This window comes from Ambystoma mexicanum, chromosome 8 (genome assembly GCF_040938575.1).
Source record: "Ambystoma mexicanum isolate Mex_15411 chromosome 8, UKY_AmexF1_1, whole genome shotgun sequence".
In the NCBI taxonomy this organism is placed as follows: Eukaryota; Metazoa; Chordata; class Amphibia; order Caudata; family Ambystomatidae; genus Ambystoma; species Ambystoma mexicanum.
In genome coordinates, this window is record NC_090929.1 from 678,745,930 (window position 1) to 678,767,105 (window position 21,176).

General features: G+C 43.6%; 1 protein-coding gene across 13 annotated transcripts in view; it reads right to left on the minus strand.

The window, feature by feature from the left end:
- Window positions 1-21,176, minus strand: part of PAX2 (paired box 2) — a 147,333-nt gene that overhangs the window by 27,451 nt on the left and 98,706 nt on the right. For 5 of the 13 annotated variants that reach the window (XM_069610486.1, XM_069610487.1, XM_069610483.1 and 2 more), the window contains 2 exons: window positions 14,471-14,646; window positions 11,622-11,748 (listed from right to left, as the gene is read on the minus strand). In XM_069610486.1, the coding sequence (XP_069466587.1) occupies window positions 11,622-11,748; window positions 14,471-14,646 (303 nt within the window). Of the gene's footprint in view, window positions 1-2,015; window positions 2,259-6,250; window positions 6,360-11,621; window positions 11,749-14,470; window positions 14,647-21,176 lie in introns of all 13 variants that reach the window. The other 8 variants (XM_069610481.1, XM_069610478.1, XM_069610477.1 and 5 more) reach the window with 4 other exon arrangements.

Below are 21,176 nucleotides of genomic sequence, written 5' to 3' on the forward strand. Positions count from 1 at the left end.
ACGGTAAAGCAGTTCGTTTTTGTGCACCTTCATTCTACCTCTAACCTGCCTACACATTACAAAGCTGCACATTGATGGGAACGATCTGAAACGTGCTGGGAAGTTTCAGGCTGGTCAGTTTAAAGCAGGTGCAGTGTGGTTAGTGCCAAACTGGACAACCTGATAGTTGTGTGCTTGTGAGTTACATTAAGAATCAATTATTAAGAATTGGCCATCATTCAGTATTGCACATGTCATATTATACATCAGTTAAAAGTATGACAGTGTGTTTGAGTGCGTGAAAGAGAAACGTAGACATTCATTTAAAAACATTACATTATGTAATGCAAATTTAAATGTATAAAACTTAGTGGTATGTTCTTATAATACAATTTTGGGGTTCAGTTAACATTTACAAGTCACATGACCCGTCACATGCATGTTCCCAGAATACCTTACTGGCAATGTAGGGTGATGAACATGGATACCCATAATTTAGACAATATGAGCACATCTATGTGTATATCTAGAGCTGCCCTTTTTGTCTTGAATGGTCGCAAGTGTTAATGACTACTTTTTCTGGAGAGCCTATATAGGTGGCAGTGGGACAGAACAATTGTCAGTGACATTATGGGTGATCGTTCCTCTTGTAACCCCCTACTTGAATAACACAAGATACAGAATAATGCTTGGATGCATTAGAAAGCTTTGGAAGTGGAATTGCCTAAACAATCCTTCTATCACCTATGGGAACCTGCTTTGGACTGTGAATATTTACTGTCACAAAGAATCCTTCCATTACTGTCACAAAGATGCCTGCACAGGACAGTTCCCTGTGCGCACAGGGGTTTGGGGGTAGAGACAGTAAATGTGTCGAAGCAAAGCTCCTTCAACAAAGAGAACATGCATTGCAGTCTGGGCTTCCACCATGCACCTCAATGACCCACATGAGTGAGCTTTCTCGAAGCCTTCCTATCGCTCCCATTTGACTACCAGAGTCACTTGCGAGCGCTGGATAGGCGGCTGTCCATTGAACTCCTGGTTCATGAAAGGCCTTGCTTCTGGGTGGGAAACATTGGTCAAACAGAAAGCCTGCATCTAGTGCCCTTTTAATGAACCTGAAAGTGCTTCCTCAAGCAGTACCCCTCATTGGCAAGGTCATTTCAGGCTGACCAAACACACCCTCAGATTTAGATAACAAGACAACCCACTTCAAGCAAAACTGCTCAGTTTGTGACAGCTTATATTAGCTGGGCTGGGTTCAATGAATTACAGTCGAACTTCATGGAGTGTCTTTTCCTGGCCGTCGCTACATTAGCGTGGAGCTATAACTCTGTGACATCATGCTTACTTTATACTTAAGAATCGGTGCGCTTTTTGCACACAAATCTCACTGGATGTTTACATTTATCATTTAGATCGGTTGAATGCAAATGTATCTCAAGCATAGACCTAGCTGCTTCTCTCGATGGGCAGACCTGTACACCCACATTCTATAATGCCATAATCAGTGCTCAACTAGGCCAACATTATGTCTGCATGATTTTATGAAAGGTTTAGGTGGACTTTTTTGATGCCCACATTTGGGGATGCCTATAAACAGGGTGCTACGCTGAAAAGGGTGTACTTGAGAATGTTTAACATGGGACAACAGAATCTCTACCTTTCTTTGCATCGTGTCCAGATAATGCGACATACAACCCTACAGCCCACTCTACAGCCCACCCTATTGATTATTAAGTACCCACTTGATATCTCATTGCCCTAATCATTCCCATAGGCATCCAATTACAATGTTTCTTGGGCATTCCCTACAGTGTGAAGTTGGCGGGCTTGTGTGGGCGTAAGGGGGGTTGAATATAATGCATAGCCAGACTACATGACTGCATCCCCTCTGTGGACTTATAAAGTACCAAAACCTTTGTGTGACCCAGCACCTAAGGGGATCAGTGAGCTTCAGGACAGGGGGCAGTGATCAGAGTCAATGCCCTGCCTAGCATTACTACACTAGTTATCAACGATGGTTAATTCGGTACCTGCGATCAGCGGCTGGCTGCCATACTGCCCGTAGGAGGGGGCGTGGTGTGTGAAGGCGCTGTAGGTAGGCGTGGACGCATCAATGGAGAGGGCCATCTGGAGAGACTGAAACTCGGCCAGCCCGCTGCTAGCCACTGACGAGGGAGTGAAGGGGGTGCAAGAGGCTTCGTGAGGCTCTTGTTTTACACAGAGATGAGAGGAGTATGCCTCTGCGGGAAGGTTGGGGATGGAAGGGTAGATGGCTGTACGGACAGACACACAGACACAGGAGGGAGAAATGGGGGTGGGGTGAGAAGAAAACAAAAGTTTGAATGTAAATGGCGTGATTGAAAAAAAACGAATGAAATACTATACGTTTTAAAATGATTAAAAGTTTGTCCAGTGAAACGCGTCAGCCCAGCACTCTTGGGGTCATCAACCAAAGGAACCCATCGTTCTGAGATGGGGACCGTAAATAGACGCCAGACTGGAACATTTCACTAGATATGCTCTTTCAGAAAGTAAAATGATGTTCCATTAAATTTTGAAGCTGAGAGAGTAAACTTCGAGTGGCTGTGTTTAGAAGCTATCCCCAGTGAAGTACTTTCAGGCAACCTGGGATTACCCTCCCAAAACCAAGGCTGAACGCCTTGAACTAATCCTTTGGATGGAACGCTGAGAATGGCTGGTAGCCATTACAAAATATTTGAATGCCAATGTCCAGCTTTATGTCACCCATGACAAATCAGGTTTTATTTCCAAAGTGTTCCCTCCCAGTACCAACAACATAGTAGCACAACATGCAGTATAATGGACAATTTATGAGCCCACGCTGCGATTTGCCCTCCATTGGCTAACCATGGGGCACTGTGGTAGGCTAATCTGGGCGGCTATTATCAAATCTAAGCACTTATTCGTTGATATGGGCTGCTTAAAAGCATTAAGTTGTGAGGGCTAATATTATGATGTGAGCGCATTCTGCAGGCAGAGTTCAGTAATGCACCACCTGTAAATTCGGTACACACATGACAATCACTGCTCTGCTGAACATCCCACCGAACCTGATTTAGCCTTTCATGCTTCCCATGTTGATAGAGTACCAATTTTAAAAGAGTGACAACCAGTGGGTGTGAAAATCGTATTGTATAAAATGTATTGCGTGGAAAGCGCTATGCAGGCACTGTATTATCTTGGGCTTAAAGTACAGTGCACCCAACAATGGCATGGTAGCAGGCAAGATGTGAATCATGCTCTCAATCCTTCAAGCCTCAGTAGGAATAATATTTTACTATGTGGGGTGTTCCTTTTCGTGTTGACAACATGTTGCCTTAAATACGTTGATTACTGACATTTATAAAAAAAAATCCCTTTTCTCAAATAGTAGTGACTAAATAACGTTGTGTACTACTAAATGGTCCCCTTCTATACATATGATTCTTGCTATCCTTGTGAGGAGACCTTATTGTACAGGTAACTTCTTATAGAACTCCGCGACTCTTTTCCTCTCTCAAGCTGGGCGGAGGCGTCATTGGCGTAAAAGCGTTAATGGAGTGGTGGGGGAGGGGGATAAAAACGGTCTGATGCATCCTAGGCTCAGGAGATAACTGCAAACAGCTTCTCCTTCTTAAAATAGTGGCTGTGCCACAAGTTAATCCCCCTCTTCTTCCGAGCCTGGTAGAGCACACGACTTTGAAATGGACAGTGACACCTTAAACTGAGTGACGTGGTTGTAACATGTATCCTGATCTCTCTGCTTGGCCACCTAAGTACAAATTGTGGAAAGTGGCACCAGCATCTCACAGTTACCGGGTGCTGCCTGCATGGCCATCCATCCATCCATCACACACATTATTTCAGGACATTGTGTCCCATTTCTTTATCCAGTCTCAAAAAACACTGAAAGTGGGGTTCCTTTTCCTCTCGCTGAATGTATTGCTGTTAGCATGCTACTTCGGAAATTAATTACTTGTTTATAGTGGGAGGCAATGCCATCTAGTGACTAAGGGGCTGATTCACAGAAAAGGCATTACTATATTGGCTTACTCATGACGAAAGACTATGCAAATCACTTAGAAGTTACCACAGTAACTTTGACTTCCTCTAATTTCTGAAGAGAGAATATTTAATTGGCAAGGAAGTTGGCAGGAGTAACTCTGATCTTGCTCTTTGTTTATTCCTGAAGAGAGACTACTAGGGACTATTAGATTGATAAAGACGTTAACAGGAGTAACGTTGGCTTACACTTGATTTACTCCTGAAAAGGACTAGTCGATTCATAAAGAAATTACTACGAGTAACTCTAGTGCCTGACTCACTCCTTTAAAAAAGGAAAATTAAGTCATGGTTAGGTCGCCAGTAATTTCTTTGTGAATCAAATAGCCTCTCTGCATGACAAACTTAGAGTTACCTGTAGTAATTAATGTCTTTGTGACTCTGCCCCCTAAACTGTCACCTATCAAACCTTCCAGCCCAATCTTTGCCACTTGTTGAAATTGTGTGATCCTGACCAAATACCATTATCTAACTGTTCCTGGGTTTCCTCATGAGCCTAAGATTGGGAGCTCATTGAAACAGTTAACTATCAACATTAGGCATTATGAATTTAACTCAGTCAAATGGGTTTTATATTTAGGTTGCTTAATTTATTTTTTGGGGTGCTCCGAAAATGAGCATATGGCACATTACAAAATCCCAGTAAATAAATGTTATTTAATGCTCAGTTTCAACTTCTTACATTTTTAGCACGTTTTAAAGCCGTTTTGCCGATACTATAGCTAAACACCGACAAGTTACATGTTTGAGTTTCTCCTGCATTGCCAATGTTAATTTATGACACGTCCAGGAAAATGGCAACGGAAAGTCCAGCGACCCTCTTCCCTCTGCCTGAACTCCTCCACCTCTGTCCCAGAGGCGTATATGCTCATACGTCTGACAAACCACTACTGTCCGATCATTTATTGGCAATAAATGAGTCTGGCTTAAGTAATATTTTGTACAGACAGATGGTAGCTAGGGTAAAAAAAACCTCAAGGACTACGTTCATGCGCCTGCCTGTTAATTCCCACTCTCTGCTGAAAGTGCTGATTGGGAGTTAAAAGGAAAAGAATCGAGCCGCGACCTTCGACCTTTTTTAAGTGAGAGAGGACAATTTTGCTACAGAGGAGAACCATGGAGGATACGCAGCACACGCTTGCCGTCTGAGGCACATTAGAAAAGATGGCAGAGTGGAGGGCAGACACACAGAAGGCAGGGAAGCAGGAGAGGGTGACATGGATGACTTGGAGGTGCATTTTACTGGGTGGCTGCTGGGGTGAGCGAGCGCGTGCGTGTGTTGGGGGCTAATCCTGCATGCCCAGCAACCAGAGACATGGATTCCCAGCTCCTTTCGTTTGTTATTTCCTTTCACAGAATGGATTTTCAAGACTAATCCCCTTTACACCCCAACATTTTTCAGGTGCTATGTATGAGTGAAGTCATAATCTCAGGTGAAACAGTCACCATAAGCTTCCTCGCATTTGGCTAACCTCTGGTGGCCTCTGGATTTCTTCACAAGCCTGCCTCCAGAGGTGGGCTTTGTGTCTGAGGCACCCAGTAAAGCCCTGGCTACAGGAACAATGGCTGGTGGGGCCTAACCCGCTGAAGCCCCAGGTTAAGACTAACTTCCAATCCACGCCCCTTTGTTTTAAGCTTGTAATACTTTAAGAGTTCATTGACATCCTGGCAGGTCATACCATGCTGGTACCTCGCCCCCTTTAGGACCGCGCTTATACAAAAACCTGCTCAACTCTAAAATACAATGATTATATATCCTCCCACCCGCCCCCACTCATTTGAAAGAGGATAAAGGTATGCCCAGTTACCTCCTTTGACTAAGGTGGTGGGACAGAGTCCAAGCAATCACCAAACTTGGTCACTATTTATTTAAGACTTAAAATATCAAATATGTTTGCAAGTGCTGCCCTTATAGCCTAGGATACAAGAGGTCTATGTTATTAGCAGAACAGTCATGTATAAAAATGCAGCCATTTCTTGTTTTGTTAAAAGAAAAAAAAGTTCCCACAAGTATATTTGCAACATACAGTCCATTCACAAGTTTGGTTAATTTAGTCACATTTAACATTCGGCCTATGGAAGGCTTCAACACATTCAAAATGGCAGACATGATCGCATTACGGAAATTCAAGAGTGATCTGTCAGTGTCTTGTTGCTATGGAAATTGTTCATAATTCAATCAGAAATTAAGTGGTTTTGCTACCCTAAAAATAAGCGGAAAAACCTCTGACCCTCTCCAGTCCTCCTTGAGCTTCCAAAGGGTTCCCGGTAACAGGCGATGAAGCTGTGGTCGTTACGAAAGGCAGGAGAAGCTGAAAGAGAGGGGATCGTAAGCGTTTTGGGGGGTCTCTTAGTACAAACCCAAAGCAGGGGTTCATATGGCATGTCTTCCTGATTGAATACTTTAACATCATTACATAGATATACAATCCCCAAACACAGCCTCTTCTCTCTGTCGATGACCATTGAACCATCCCTACGACCCAATAGCTGGACTAGTGGATATTGGGTCAGTGAGAAAGCACTCACAGCCTCTGGGTCCCGAGGGTTCTTTCGAATTGCCGCTTCTACTGCCTGTAATGAACATCTACAGCCATGTCTATGGAGAGACCCCTCTCTTAAAGCTCATGTCTTTACTTATGAAATACAACACGTCTACCCTGCTTACGCAGGGATAACATCATATAATAACATTTTCTTTTAAAAAATAATAACATATAATTATGAAACTAATCCCCAATGAAAATCCAAATTACCAAACAAGAGCACTCAGACTCACTGCTGATGACATCATTGAGTTACCCAGATGCAGAGCATCTGGTGAATTAAAGGAAACAATGATGTCAACACTGTACAACGACCTACTTTTTCTGGGTTTAGCGCACTGCATTTTCTCTATGACATTTCACCCAAAATCAACATTTCGCAAACGTACAGACATTTTGTAAACTTACAAAAGGGAAGTCAGAATAAACAGTGATGCTTCACCATGTAATATGAACTGATAGGCCCCTTTCTCAAAATGACTGCAACCTGAGAAAAAGAAATGTGGCCTCTACGATCCTCACTCCCTTAAGACACTCTCTGAAAACAGTGTAAGGGATGTATTGACATTGTTCTTTTGGGGAGTGGGCAGGTTTAATGTGTTGTGTAACATGTAATTACTTGCACTATAACCATAGTATATATTATACGCTCACCTTCTCGAGTGTGTTATTACCCCTGATATCCCAGTCAGGTGCTTAACATTTTCCTACGCATCTCCCACTTTCTCATAATACAAGTCTAAGATTTTGCATCTGCCTTCATGACATTTTATAATCAGCTATTGAGCAGTTACTGTACGCACCAGCCGCCGTTTTGAATCAAACCTGAGCAGGTGCATACCTGTTCTATTTAATCCCATCTCTGCTAGAAACCATTCGAGGTTTCCTCATATTGTCTCAAGGTCAGGAAGGTATGATTACAGAGGAAAGCCTCCTTCAGTGGACACCCTTTGGCGACCACAGTGAATGAAAACGTGGCTGAAGTGCACTGCAGTGAGGCTTGCCTGCAGCCAGATGCTACTTATTACGTTTTCTACAGTCTACAGCACATATATGTGACGCTGCATTTGCACTAAGGAAAAAACTACTGGCTCTAAAGTTATTGTTTTTTTTTTCCACAAGCCCAGTGCCCTTCCCTAATCCTATTTCAAAGTGAGCCAATTGATGGCCATTTAGGCTGTGAGGATAGCTCAGAGGCAACAAAGTCGCCTTGGAAACAAGAGGGTGGCATGCAACATAGAAGCAGGTACAGCTCGGCATTGAGTGTGTTATCAATACATTTCTCTGGGCCTGCTACATGGTAAAGAACATCATCTGGTGCTTTTAGCACAATATGAGGGGAGATGTTGGAAGTTTAGCATGGAGCGTACATGTCCTGCGGTCATCTTGTTGCGAAAGCTACTTCTGACACTTTATGGGTGTGAAAGCCATGTTCAGATTCCCTCTTGCAATCAATCTTTCATGTCCCCATCCTTTGGGATCAAAAGATCACTTTGTCTCCCTGCAGCGGACATTGCGGCTTTAGGGATTACTTTGCAGGATTTCTTTCTTTGCTTTCCTTTAATTGTGGGGAGCGGTTTCTCTGCTTTGCCACCCACCGAGGTTAAAGCCAGTTGACTGTTGTTTCCCACCTTGACAGCACTTCCCCGTGATGAACATTTCATGAATCATTCATCTTTAATAGATTATGCAAATCGAAGGACATAAAATCAACAAAGATCAATAACAGCAGCCGTTTAATTGCTGGTGGAAGTTTGGAAAAACTATTTTTATAGTGAAAATAATCTGCAGTCCCTTCTTTAGGTGATAGGGGCTCTCATCCAAACATTGGATCCTGCCCTAAGTGCCGAAACGAATGCCCCTTTCCCCTCCTCTGCTTGTTGTTGCTCCTTTATCTCTTCTTTCAGATGTGTGCCTTCATTAGTGCTAGTAAAGAGCGCTGAGCGTTAATAGGCCTGCCTCTGCTCTTTGCCTGCTCCCCCTGATTAAAACGCTGCATACAGATGAAGATGTTAGCGATAAGGTGCCACTTGGGATTGTCAAGCTGGGCTGCCAATGAACTTTCTCCACACTCGGATCGGAGGAGAGTACCAGAGACGCTGGAGTGCAGCAAGATGGCAGTGGAAGAAAGCACATTGCTTTGCGAGAACCCCCTTTCAAGTCTTCTCTCTCAGCAAGAGATGAATCCTAATGATTAATCTGCTTTTTCATTTAACCAATTTGTGTGATTCTTGGCAAACTATTTTATCTACTAACATAATGCGCATTTGGCCAATCCCTGCCACCGGGTGGTACAGAATAAAAATACAAGCTATGTTGAAACAGGGAATCGGTGCGCAGCCAACAAATGACTTCCCCTTTCAGACACCTGCCCTGTTTACATTGCCCATACTGTCAATTGCATTACCAATGGTCATTTCCATGGTCGATTCTGTTACTGTTTTTACACCACAAGGACCGCAGCTTTTATCGCCAGGTCATTGTTGTAGGGATGGATAGTCTTTTATCCAGGGTACTAAGAAGGTATCCTCCCGGCACGATAGTTCGATTAGGCGCTCTTCAGGCACTGCTATTGGTTTCTGGGAGGATTGCCGTTGATCATCAGCAAAGGGTTCCATACACAATCCACACCTTCATGATCACTGCCTTGTACTCCACGTTGGTTGCCTTAAAGCTTCATTGACACCTCAGCACTGTTGTGTCACTCAGTTACATAGTGCTTTAGCATTCATAACAATTCCCATTAGCTACTGGCCTTAAAGATCCTATGCACTCACTGAACAGCACATTCACTTTAGCAGCTCATGAAAAATTAGGTGAATTTTCAAATAGACCATCTGATTCACCCCTGTAAACGCATTTGCAGGTACATAGTGTCTCGCTTGTTCTCTTCACCTTCAAACGGTCTCTTTCTTACTGCCTGTGATGCATCGGCATGCACACACACACATACACACAAAGGTACTCACCTCAATTGAGCTTTCGTTTCTCTCAGGCTCCCTGTCAGCATCCCCACAAAACGCTACAGACACAAACAGCCGCTCTCTCTTTCCCACAAACACTCAAATACAGATGCATAGGCACGTGGAATCTCTTTCCTACCCCCCCCCCACCCCCGCTCATGCACATCCATCATAACCTCCTTCTTCTGTCGCCATCACTCCCTCTGGCACATTTTCCCTCACGGTCCATTTCTCACACACAGTTTCTCGGCTAGCATACAAAAAACACGTACACACACAGTTTCTCCCGCTTTCCCACATTTCTCTTCCACTACACATGGAATGTATCTACAATATTATACTATGTGGTGGTACTGTGAGCTAATGTAAAACAGAAGCGTCTACAGAGCAAACATTAGGTCTCTGGGTGATAGAATAACTTGGGACAGTACAAGTGAATGGCTTTTGTTCTGCTGCTCTATTGTACTCCATTTGCTAGCTTATCCAAGCCACAACTACCAGAAATAGTCCACATCACTGAGGTGGTCTCTTCCCGCAAGCACAGAGGACCCAATGAGACGAAGCCATTGAGCAAACATAATTAGTTTGGTTTTGTATCCTTGGTATGGTGCAACATCACACCACTTTCACTTGGCAAAAAGCATCGCTAGAAACACCCATTTTAGGTGACTGAATGAATATCGCGTCAGTGCATTCCAGGTTAAGACAGTTTGTTTGTTTCACAAGTTAAGATTTAGTGGTCTTGCCATTTTCATGGAATTTCTCTATTCATGTGCCAGGTTGCACATCACAACCTTAACCAATAGGCAGTCAGACTGGTTGCTCAATAATGTGAGCACACGTTGGCTGCTGTGTAGCATCCCCCACCTGATCTGAAACTAAGTATCAACTGGTCCCATTGCAGGTACAGGTAAACATGGGTCGTGTACGGATGACCGCATGTAAAAGCAGAACATTCAAGGTTTTGTCGCCCTATAAGCGATCATGGATAAGACTGCGCCTCTTCAAAATTGGACATTTTTCATCCTTCTATCACCAAGTGTTGTCCATGGAAGTCGTTAGAGAGGTCCAGGGTGATTCTCAAAATGAGGTGCGTAGCTTGATGTTGTGTAAATACATTATTTACAGAGGCTTAGTTCATCCAATTCTTAATAACTTGCTATGGCTGGAGAACTTCTACGTCATAAGAAGACATGGCAAAGAACTTTTGAGCATATCCCGGCACATGGCACCATAAAATAGGAGGGCCAGACTGAAAACATCCTGCATGGGCAGAAGAAGCCTGAGTCGCTGCAACACATTCCCATTTTTCATGGCACTTCTTGTTGGAAGGGATCAGGATGAAATGAGAAACTGTCATTCTGATTGGCCACAGGAACGTCAAGTGGACCTATAGGTGATGACAAGCACTGAGCCAAGGTAGCATTAATATTGATGCTGCCACAACTGGTAGCGTCATGAATATCCTGGCCGTAACTGACAGTCAACTGTAAGTATGCTGGCCTGGAACCCTACTCTAGTCCAAAAGGGGTTACCTTACGGCCAAATAAACCTAGAGGAAAATGAGTTTTGCAATGAAATAGTTGAGAGAGCAAAATTACTGATTTTGTACACAATATGAACCCAGTATTTACAAAGAATAAAGAAAATTGAGTCACGTAATCAACAGTCCAGCAGGTGCGTCCTACACTATACTGTTTCCCCACAGGAGCTAACCTGGTGTCTACCATTTTACGTAACGCATGATTTACTTGTTCCAATAGCATTATCCGAATGCTAAACATCTTTTCTGTATGTAGATAGGTGTGCAAAAGAAAAAAAAGCAGTGGTAGAGTATGCGCTCGTGCCTGTCCTTAAATTGTGCATTCCGCCCTGGGCACACGGGTAGGTCCCTTTTTGCAGACTGTCTGTCAACATCTTCCTATGCTTGCTTGCTGTGTAGTTTCTAAAGAGAACGGAATAACCCCAGATGCTCCCTTCATACATAACGATATAAACAAAGGGCCTTAAAAGAGATATAGAAAACCCAATAGCTGTGCCAGTGTTGGCTTGGAGCTCAGCTTACCAGTCACCACGGGGTAGCTCTGGGGTCCTGACACGTTGCTTCCCAGATCCGGGTTAGCGGAGGCTGAGAGGCTCGACTTGACTTCATCCAGCCCAGGGGTAAGTGCAGGAAGAGAGTACTCGTTGGCCTGGAAAAATGGAACAGAGACACTTATCCATGGGAGCACTTCACAGATAAGGAAATATGTAAAGTGCTTAAATTCGTCCCCTAATCAAAAAGAGAAATGTTTTATTTATAAATCAGTGTAAGAAATAAGATATGTGTGTTAAGGAGCAAAGTTTGAGGTAGCACGCACTACTGGGAAATTAGTGGATTTTCCGTCAGTGGTGTGACTGGGAAAGACCAGTAGGAGCTGTGGAAGAGGCAATCACATGCCAGGCAAAACCCTGTGCACGGGCCTTTTTCATACATTTCTTGGTCTCTTGACGGATCAGCCTGCAATGAGCAAAGCACGCCAAATATCCGCCTGTGGCATATGAAGAGATGGAGCAATAGAGTGATCTTTCATTTGCTTTTGGAGGAAAGGAGCATGGTAAAATGCTAGTCCCATACAGGGAAGGCCTGGGTGTACCAGTTCTACCCCGGGAACACTACAATGAAGCTCCTCCACCTGCTTCACTGCTCAAGGAAGTGGCATCACTTGCCTTCCATAGCTTCAATCACCCGTGAGGAAACTGTTGTTGCGAAGTATTCCTAGAGTAGAAAAGTGATCAGAAGTGACAGCTCGAGGATTTAAAACAAAATGGTGATTCAGTGTCCGGCCTTCACTCTCCTTCATACACAACCAGCGCCAGGCACTTCTCTAGTGTTAAACTGGTTATGAGCATAGCGTAATTTAAACGGACAGGAGCGCATTCCCTTCATGGGGTGCGTGGGCAAGGAAGCATTGGACAGGTTTCCCAAATATCCAGGTGGTTGGGCGAAAGATCTCTTGAATCATAACAAAGCAAGGACCTGCCTCTCACTCGCCTCAGTCTTTTCCTTGCTCCTTGTGTGTGCAGTGAAGTATGAAATTGGGGCGGGGTGCAGGCTGCATGGCCAGCAGAAGGGTGGGAGGGGTAGAGTCAGGCATCTGAAAAGGGGTCCTGTCCCCGAAACCATCCCGTAAATTGCCTTTTTATTGTGCCTTTTTCAAAACCAGACACGAAGGTTCTTCACAGCTGCTTTTTCAAAGAGCATAATAAACCGGTGAAGACTACAAAAAAAGGAAAAGTGGGTCTGATTAATATTACATTAAATTAAAACTGATTTTCTGCTTTTTCTGGACCCTTTTTCAGGCCCTCTCCCTTTCCAGCCGCCTCATCTCCTCAGCTGGGCCCGATTGCCTAGTCATTTCCAATTCCTTTTCGTATTGATCTTGCCGTAGAAATCAGTTTTGTAATTAGCTGCAAATTAGGGCTTCTACTGGGGGCGAGGCTGCCCCCTGATTTATCACCGGAGTAATTTGCTGTGATCGGAGAGAAATTAAAATGAACTCAATTAGGCTGTGGATTTGTTTTATGGGCCCTGCTCGGAGTTGCAGGGGGAAAAATGACTGTGCTGCCTTTTAATAGTCTAATGAAAGTAAATAAAGGTTATCCATTATAATAAACCCGGGGACTCAGGGAAAAGGGAAACGCCACTCACAGGCTACCTTTGCAGTTTTACGGTTTGGGGCAGTTTCCACGGGAGTTTTATTCAATTTTTATGAAGACTAACTGTCGCCAGAGATAACTGGTGGACTCACACTGGCCAGTCAAATGGGGGGCATTTCACCTGTAAATGATGTCCACCTCATCCAAATGTATTGCTTGCTCCCAATGGAAATTGTACGTGGAAACGTAAGTACATCTTTTTTTTAAAAACAATAATTTTCATTAACTAATTGAAGAGTAGCCTCATCTACAGGCGGCAGCTGGCAGGATAAAAACGGAGGGAGACCACGAGTATCACACCGGGCCTAACTAGTGATCAGAAGCACTATGCAACTGGACTGCCTGCATATGGTTTTCAATACTCCTCAGAGTTAGAAGGCGACAAGGGGGAGAGAAGTAGGCAGAAGATGAGGCTTCTTTGAAGGTCATAGGGATTGGTGTCCAGTGGAACACAATGGATAACGTGTCAGGGGACGGGCGTGTGACAAGATGCAGTTTCATTACATCTATTGGCTGACCTCTAGCAACTCTTACAGGGCCCAGTCTAGGCAATGGGGTTATAGAGAGAATCAGATACTTTGCAAAAATAGGCAAGCGCTTTTCCTTTGAAAAATGTGTCCAGGGCAATGGGCTAGTAGGTCAGATCTTGGATAAGACCGTAGGAAAGCAGATTTAGACACTGACACCATTTGGTGTCAGAATGGGTGAGGAATGTACAGAACACTCTCCCAGCCTGAGTGCATCAGATTTCAAGGTGTTTGTTGGAATGGCAAAATAGGTCAGCACTAGAGACTAAGCGAGGTCTGAGCGTGGCAGTCAGAACACTCAGTGGGTGCACTTATTTGGTCCACGTCTTCAGTCTTTCTGCATACAAAATGGTGGGGTGATTTGAAGCAGCAGGGCCTGATAAGAACATTCAGCATCATCAGTGCAGATTTTGGAAGTGTGCTGACCCTAGTCCTTTGGAAGTGTCCTGTTTTTAGGATTCCTCTTGACCTCCCACATGGAAAGGTGCCCAACACCACAAAATAATCCAAATCCTCTCTACACCGGTGTATTAGACCTTTCGAGCAGGTAGGAAGTTGCAAGGCTTTCACTGTGTAAGGCATCAATACCGCAGAACCCGATTATAATTTGCCCTAAGAATGTTCCCATATATCTTCTAGACTATAATAAAATTCAATATTGCTCCAGTTTTACTTCTTCAGGTCTCACCTGTTCGGATTTGATGTGCTCTGAAGTTTGGAAGACGTCAGGGTAAGAGGGGCGCTCAAAAACTCGATCTAAAGCCTCCAGTTGCTGCTGGGTGAAGGTGTCGGCACGGAGGTGCTTCCGTAAACTCTCCACACTGCTCGGGGAGTCACCATTTGGACCAGTCCCATCGGATCCATCTACAGGCACACACAGAAACAGAACAGGGGCGATGGTTAGAGCGTTATCCAGCTCTATTGACCTTACAAGCGTATTGTGAATGCCAAATGCAAATGTGGGGCTGGCATTGAACAAAAAAACAAATTGTGCAAAGGTACCTGGGGAAAAAAGAAAACCCTAACCACTAAATTAGATTGACATTGACGACCATCACAATTACTGTGATGGTAGGTCCCCAAACGTAAGTTGGTTTCCATTATGGTGCCCTGGTTCCCATAATGGAGCATGTGGCTGTGAGAATCCGCAGCAGGAACATCTGTTTCAAAAACTACTGGTTCAACCTTCACAATAATATAATCTAAGTTCTTTTATATAGTGTGTTATGCTGTTTTGATTATGTTATAATCTGCCAAGTCCAACCCATCGACTTTGCCCCCATAGCTAGGTAAAGGTTAGCTGCGTCTCAGACAGTGGCACAAGAAAATAGAGACTACAAAGTGGGTAGAGCACTAGAAACCGCAGATCACTTTGCTTATCCTTTGACAAAATTAGTTGAGCCCGCTGCCAGTGAGGGAGTCTTGTAAGACAGTGCTCTTCCGTCCTGGCAAATTATAGAGTGAGTAGGACCAGTATCACACAGATGCCAGGTCTGAGGTGGAATTTTACTCTGTGTAGTTACATAACCGTTTAAATTAATGCAATGAGAAATCTTAGCGCATTTTGCATGGTGTGTTTTATTGTTACACCTAATTCGACACATGTTTCGAACCGACAGGGGTCTTTTTCAAGGGTGTGGTGAGAAAGCCGGTTGTGGTATACATTGAATATCAAAAAGCAAAGAACCGCGTGACATGACATAGAGTGAGTTATATTAAAACATACAATATAAAAGTTTGAGTAATGGTCATTTGGTGACATTTGACATTGATGAGCCGTGACGTCGTTAACATCCAACAGATTTATACAAATAAGAGAAGAAAAAAAAATATAAACGTTTTTTCAACAATCACATGGTATTCAATGTAAAGCACAATCGGCTCTCTCACCACAGCCTTCAAAACACCTGTCAGCTTAGGTGTACCAATAAAACACACAATAAAAAAAGCGCTAAGATTTCTCATTGCATTACGTGAGATGTATATGTAACTACACAGAGTAAAATTCCAACTCAGACCTAGCGCCTGTGTGATACTGGTTCTTACCTCCTACTCACAAGAAAATAGAGAATGCAATTCAAAAACGAATCTACACACCAATCGTCTCAACACGTTTGCTGTGGTGAATGAAAGGAGAGATGGGGCTTGGGTATGGCCAATGTAGAGTTGGCTGCCTTTTTGTGTTCATATTTTTCAGGGTGGCTCTTAGCGTGGATGGATTGTATTGGTTTTCATAGTGTTGCATGTAAAAGGCAAAGAAGAAAAGTAAGAGATGGCGAATGACCAGTATAGTATGGGGCAGCTTTGATGCTAAGTCTATTGAAGGCTTATGCAATCCGTCTGCTAATTGACTAAGCAGGGGTAGGGAACCTGTGGCTCTTCTGTTATTTTGGATTACAACCACCATGATCACTCCACGTTGAGTACTGAGGTTAGGAATTCTGGAAGTGTAGGCCAAAGCTTCTGGAGCGCCCCCATTGACTACAACAGCTAGAATGATGGGAGTTATAGGCCAAAACATCTAAGGTGCCTAACCCTACACCAATGTTCTTCTTTACCATTCCCACCAAACATTGATGATAATCAGCAGACAAAAACTACCCTTCAGTGTAATGTTCATTGGAATTACATGAAAAGGATTTCCAAATGGAACTATGCACTTTTCTTTGCACCCCCGCTTTGGTGTCTTGCTAAGGACTTAAACGAGTCCTGCATGTTATCTTTCACGCACGTCAGCCTATCCTGTTGATTCAACCTATCACACTGCTCTACGTATTTGCCTTGTTTCGGTTGCCGGCTCACATGGCACTGGTGGTACAGTTCTGAAAAATCACGCTTGCAGTATGTCACCAAAGCCATCTACCTTTTGAATGGAATTAACTGCATAGACATTACGCTTGGCCCTATAAATCATTCTGGAGGTGACTGTGTCATATGAAATAATCAATACTGAATTATATACCAAGGTACTGTATCACTCATAAGATAATACAACATATCTTCTATTGATTTGCTTTATAAGCCGACCACGTCACTCCATCCTGCAACCCAATTCTCGTTTCCCCTCTCTCAGGAGAAAGCAAGTCATGTGTCTGTTATGTATTTTTGAGCCAGGATGTTACATAGAAACTTTGAATTTGAAAGCATATTAAAACAACGAGTAATACTGAGCCTGTACATGCCATTCAAGCTCATTATAATCAAGTTATACATGGTGTCCTGCTTTGCTTCTTCTACTTGAGAACATTGCTCTATTCCCTGACTCTAGGTCAGGGCAGTTTCTAGCCAAATCGGTGCCCAGGGCGAAACCCTGAAATGCACTCCTTCCCCCTGACTGGCACACATCACTCTCAAACTACACCTCTGTTTCGAGCAACAAAACCCCTCCTCAAGATCAATAAATCACTGCTGTACAAATGATGCTGGCTTCATTACATTGTAATTCGAGTACATTACAGAAGAAATCTAATATGCAAACCATGCTGTTGCTGACCAAGTAAATTGTTCTTCTGTCACTTGCTCTTAGGGAAGGCCTTGCCTGAATACAGTTCGAAACTGTCCATACTGGCACACTGCAGTGTGACTAGAGTGCTGCGGTCTAACGGCCCACTTACCACTGGCCCTTTATTGCAGGCATTCTGTTTGTACCATCTCACTTTATTTCGCAAGGGGCAATACTAGACTAACCATATGAATTATTTTCTGATAGTAGGTTATCATTCCAAGAATGAAAGTCTGGTAAGCTCCTATTGCACTCTTTCGAAATACCTCTAAGATAATGGGAAATGTGTCAAATAGCACTAATGAGTGTTCCTGTCCGCTTTACATCACAGGCCATTTCAGGAATATCACTGATCAGAGATATCTATATTTGATAACAAGTCTGCGATAAAAGGGTTGTATATGTGAATCCATATATAACCATGAACCATACAAACTCATTCGGACAGCTTAAGATTTTGGATGACAGCATACCATGGGTGCAACATCAGCCGCTCAAATGGGGTACAAGGGTTCTTTTGCTTCTTGTTTCTGGAGAATTTTAGATGAGGGGGCTGGGTCTGAGCGTGAGCATGCCCAGCCCCCAACACAAAAGTCTTTATGGAATTATATCTACAGACAGGAAAGGATACCCTACAGGAGACACCCAATAAACAATGCACAGAAAGAATACACAGAAAGGATTGTACCTCTTACAAACTTTAGCCTGAACAGTAATAAGCTGATCAAGTGTTTTAAATAAAACCGGCTTCTAATACATGGTAAATGGTCCACGGTTCCTCAGCCACTAACTACCTCCTCATCATTATGCAGGCCTCAGGTGTTATTTCTGCAAAAAAAGAGCAGGCCCATGCTTTATCTAACAGAGCTGGCTTTTCTTATTTCTTATTAGTGCTGACCTGCAGCTAGTTAAAATCATGGTGTGGCAGTGTAGAAAGGGTGTGTGGCCTAGTGGCTGTACAATTTGGGGCACCTTCTTTGGGCACAGTATGGCATACTCAACAGAGCCACATACACAAAACGTTGCAGTGTGGTATCGTATGGGCATGGGACACATCAGATAAAAACAGGCAAATGTGCTGTTACATAGAGGAGCACAACATAGACGCCATTAACCAACAGAGGGATTACTTGTGCAGGGCACAAATCATTGCTGCAAATATCACAGCATTTATTTGCCATGAACTACTACTGTCTGCATAGTGAAAAACAATGAACCCTGCTTTCCTAATCAAGGCGCCAGGTCACATTAAAGGGCCATCTGGTGAGTGCTAGCTGGCTTGTTAAGAAAATGAAAAGACCTTTGATACTGAGCGGATGCATTAAGTCCATGTTCCAAAACAGCCACTAGAATACTTAAGGAAGAAAATGACAGTTACCCTTCCCAGGCATTCGTCACATGTAACTAAAAAGTAATATACAAAAAATGTTTTGGTGTGTCAAATAAAAAGAACCTAGTTTAAAACTTTCTGTTTGGCACAATAATTCTCTTGGAAGAATGCATAGATTTGGTCAGTTAATTGATGCACTGTGCTGGCTACAGAATAAAAATGCCCCATGTTTAGTTCTTAACACTGAAATGTTAAGCATATACTGTGTAAAAACAATGGCTTGCTAAATGAACCATGATAATAATAATTTAGCATTTATATAGCGCTACAAACCCTCAGGCATCTGAGCACTTATTATTATTACCTACAGTGTGCTGTGCTCATTTATCGACCTCGGAAGGATGAAAGGCTGAGTTTGGAAGCTCTGCACAGATGTCAAAGCATGCGCTCTACTCGCTGTACTGTCGGACAGGCTACAAAACTTGCAAATTTCCCCCACTTTAAACGCTGTCAACACAAAGAGCAAGGGGTATATGGTGTCTGTCTCCAGAGCAGTAAGGAATATGCATTCCTTTGTAACAAAGAAATGCTTAACTTTTTCGCTGGCGGCAAGCTCAGAGACTGTCTGGGTGGACTGGACCCTTCCTGCGCCCCCTCCCCTCCACCCAAACTATTTGGCTCTGCTCTCCAGGCAGACACCCACCCCAAGAGATGGCTCTACTCCAGAGGGTAATGCCGAGGGCCTACCCAGGAGGGGGAAAGGGCTAACACTGGGAAAGGACACTTGTGTCTAAAGGTAGATGTTGGTAAGTGGTGTAACACAAAATGAGGGGGCCCTGAAAGATGTACTGATGGGATGCCTACCATCCAAATACAAACGCGTTTCTTGGGCCAATGTTTGAGGCTCTGACTAGAGACTCATCAAACCCAACACCACCGGAGTGACTTTACTGCCCTGGTTTTAGAGGCAGCAGAATTATGTCCCACTCCTGACAAAGCTTGCTGCATCCCCCAATGCTTGTAACTCTACTTTACCATACATTCTACATGTTGTGTGTGGAGTTATGCACAAGAGAGCATTGTGCTCCTCACTGGTGGCTGGATGTTACTGCGAGAAGGCAGTCAGGGCAGGTGAGTGGTGTGAGTGAGGGGACACTGTGGCAGGAGGAAGGAGGGGTCAGGGCTTGTCGGGGCTGGGCTGTGTAGCAGAAATACCGGGTGCAGACCCTCGTCCCCAAAGATGACATGAGGAGTGGGGAAAGGAAAGACAGACCCTGAGATTGTTAGTTTTAGTGGACAGCCCTCCTTAATATCACACTTTAACAAGCGACCTGCTGATATGGAAGCGAATATTACTATGCACGTTAAAAGCGATGGCTGCGGACTCTCAAAGTGGAAAAAAAACACAGAACAGATTATCATGCCATGTTCTTTCTAGAGAGCTACTATGCACGTTAGTTTGGTGAATAAACAAATGTAAGGGTCTGATAAACATGGGCATATCATTTTAATGGAATGACCAAGTGTGTTGCTAGGTGTATGTGTACATGCTGGACATGCCTTTATATCATTTAGCTGTGTTGCCGATGCCTTTTAAACATCATTGTGTGCTCATATGTTCTCTAATAACCTTATCATTGTGCTAGCTTGTGGGTCCAGATAGGTAACCTTTTCCTTGACAACTGACAAGCGAATAGATTAGAAGGAAGCAGTGTTTTTGGAAGCATCCTGAGGTTAACCTCATGACTGAGCACCTAAGCTTGTTATCCAACCTGCTTGTGAGAATCTATCAATGCGTTTGAAAGTATAAACTGATTTAAGGGCTTTGCAGAAATCTGCGTTGGCACGCATTTGGCTAGCATGAATTTGCGTGCCTGTAGGTGGCGCTATGTGCATGATTTCAAGATGTGTGTGTGATTTGTGTGTGTTTTAGTGCGTGTGTCAGCTAATTGGTGTGTATGTAAATGTGAGTGTACACGCATGTTTGTATATGTGGGTACGTATGTATGTATTGAATTGTACTTCAACTGATTTCTGCGTGTTTACATGTATTTATGCCCAGGCATGTGAGTGCACATTGGTACTCACTAATGCTTGTATGTGTGTTGGGTTTTTGTATATTGCCCATGTCACCAGAAAGACATTCAGACAACTTTGGACATGGGTTTACAGATAGAACAAACAATGTTCTTAAGAGGTGTATCTCCTGTAACTCAATAGGGCTGCTGATGGTTTCTGGTCAGGTAAGGCATGTATAGTCATTGGGATGGGTGACCTTTTAACAGGAGCTGGATGTCCAATTGCGGATGAAAGCAGGAGGTCAGTCTTACCTCTGAAGGCTGGATGCACCATCTGTGTATGTTTGGGTGTGCGCTGTGCCTATATGCATGTGACTTTATGAATGTCCCTGCAATCAAGTATATGTGTTTAGGTCTGCTTTTATGCACATCTTTGTACTTGTCTTTGTGTGTTTGAGTGTGTGCATTCATGCAGGTAGTTGTGTGTCTGTGTGTGGGTAAGAATACGTCTGGGTCAGGTGAATGCATGTTTGTAAATTTGTGC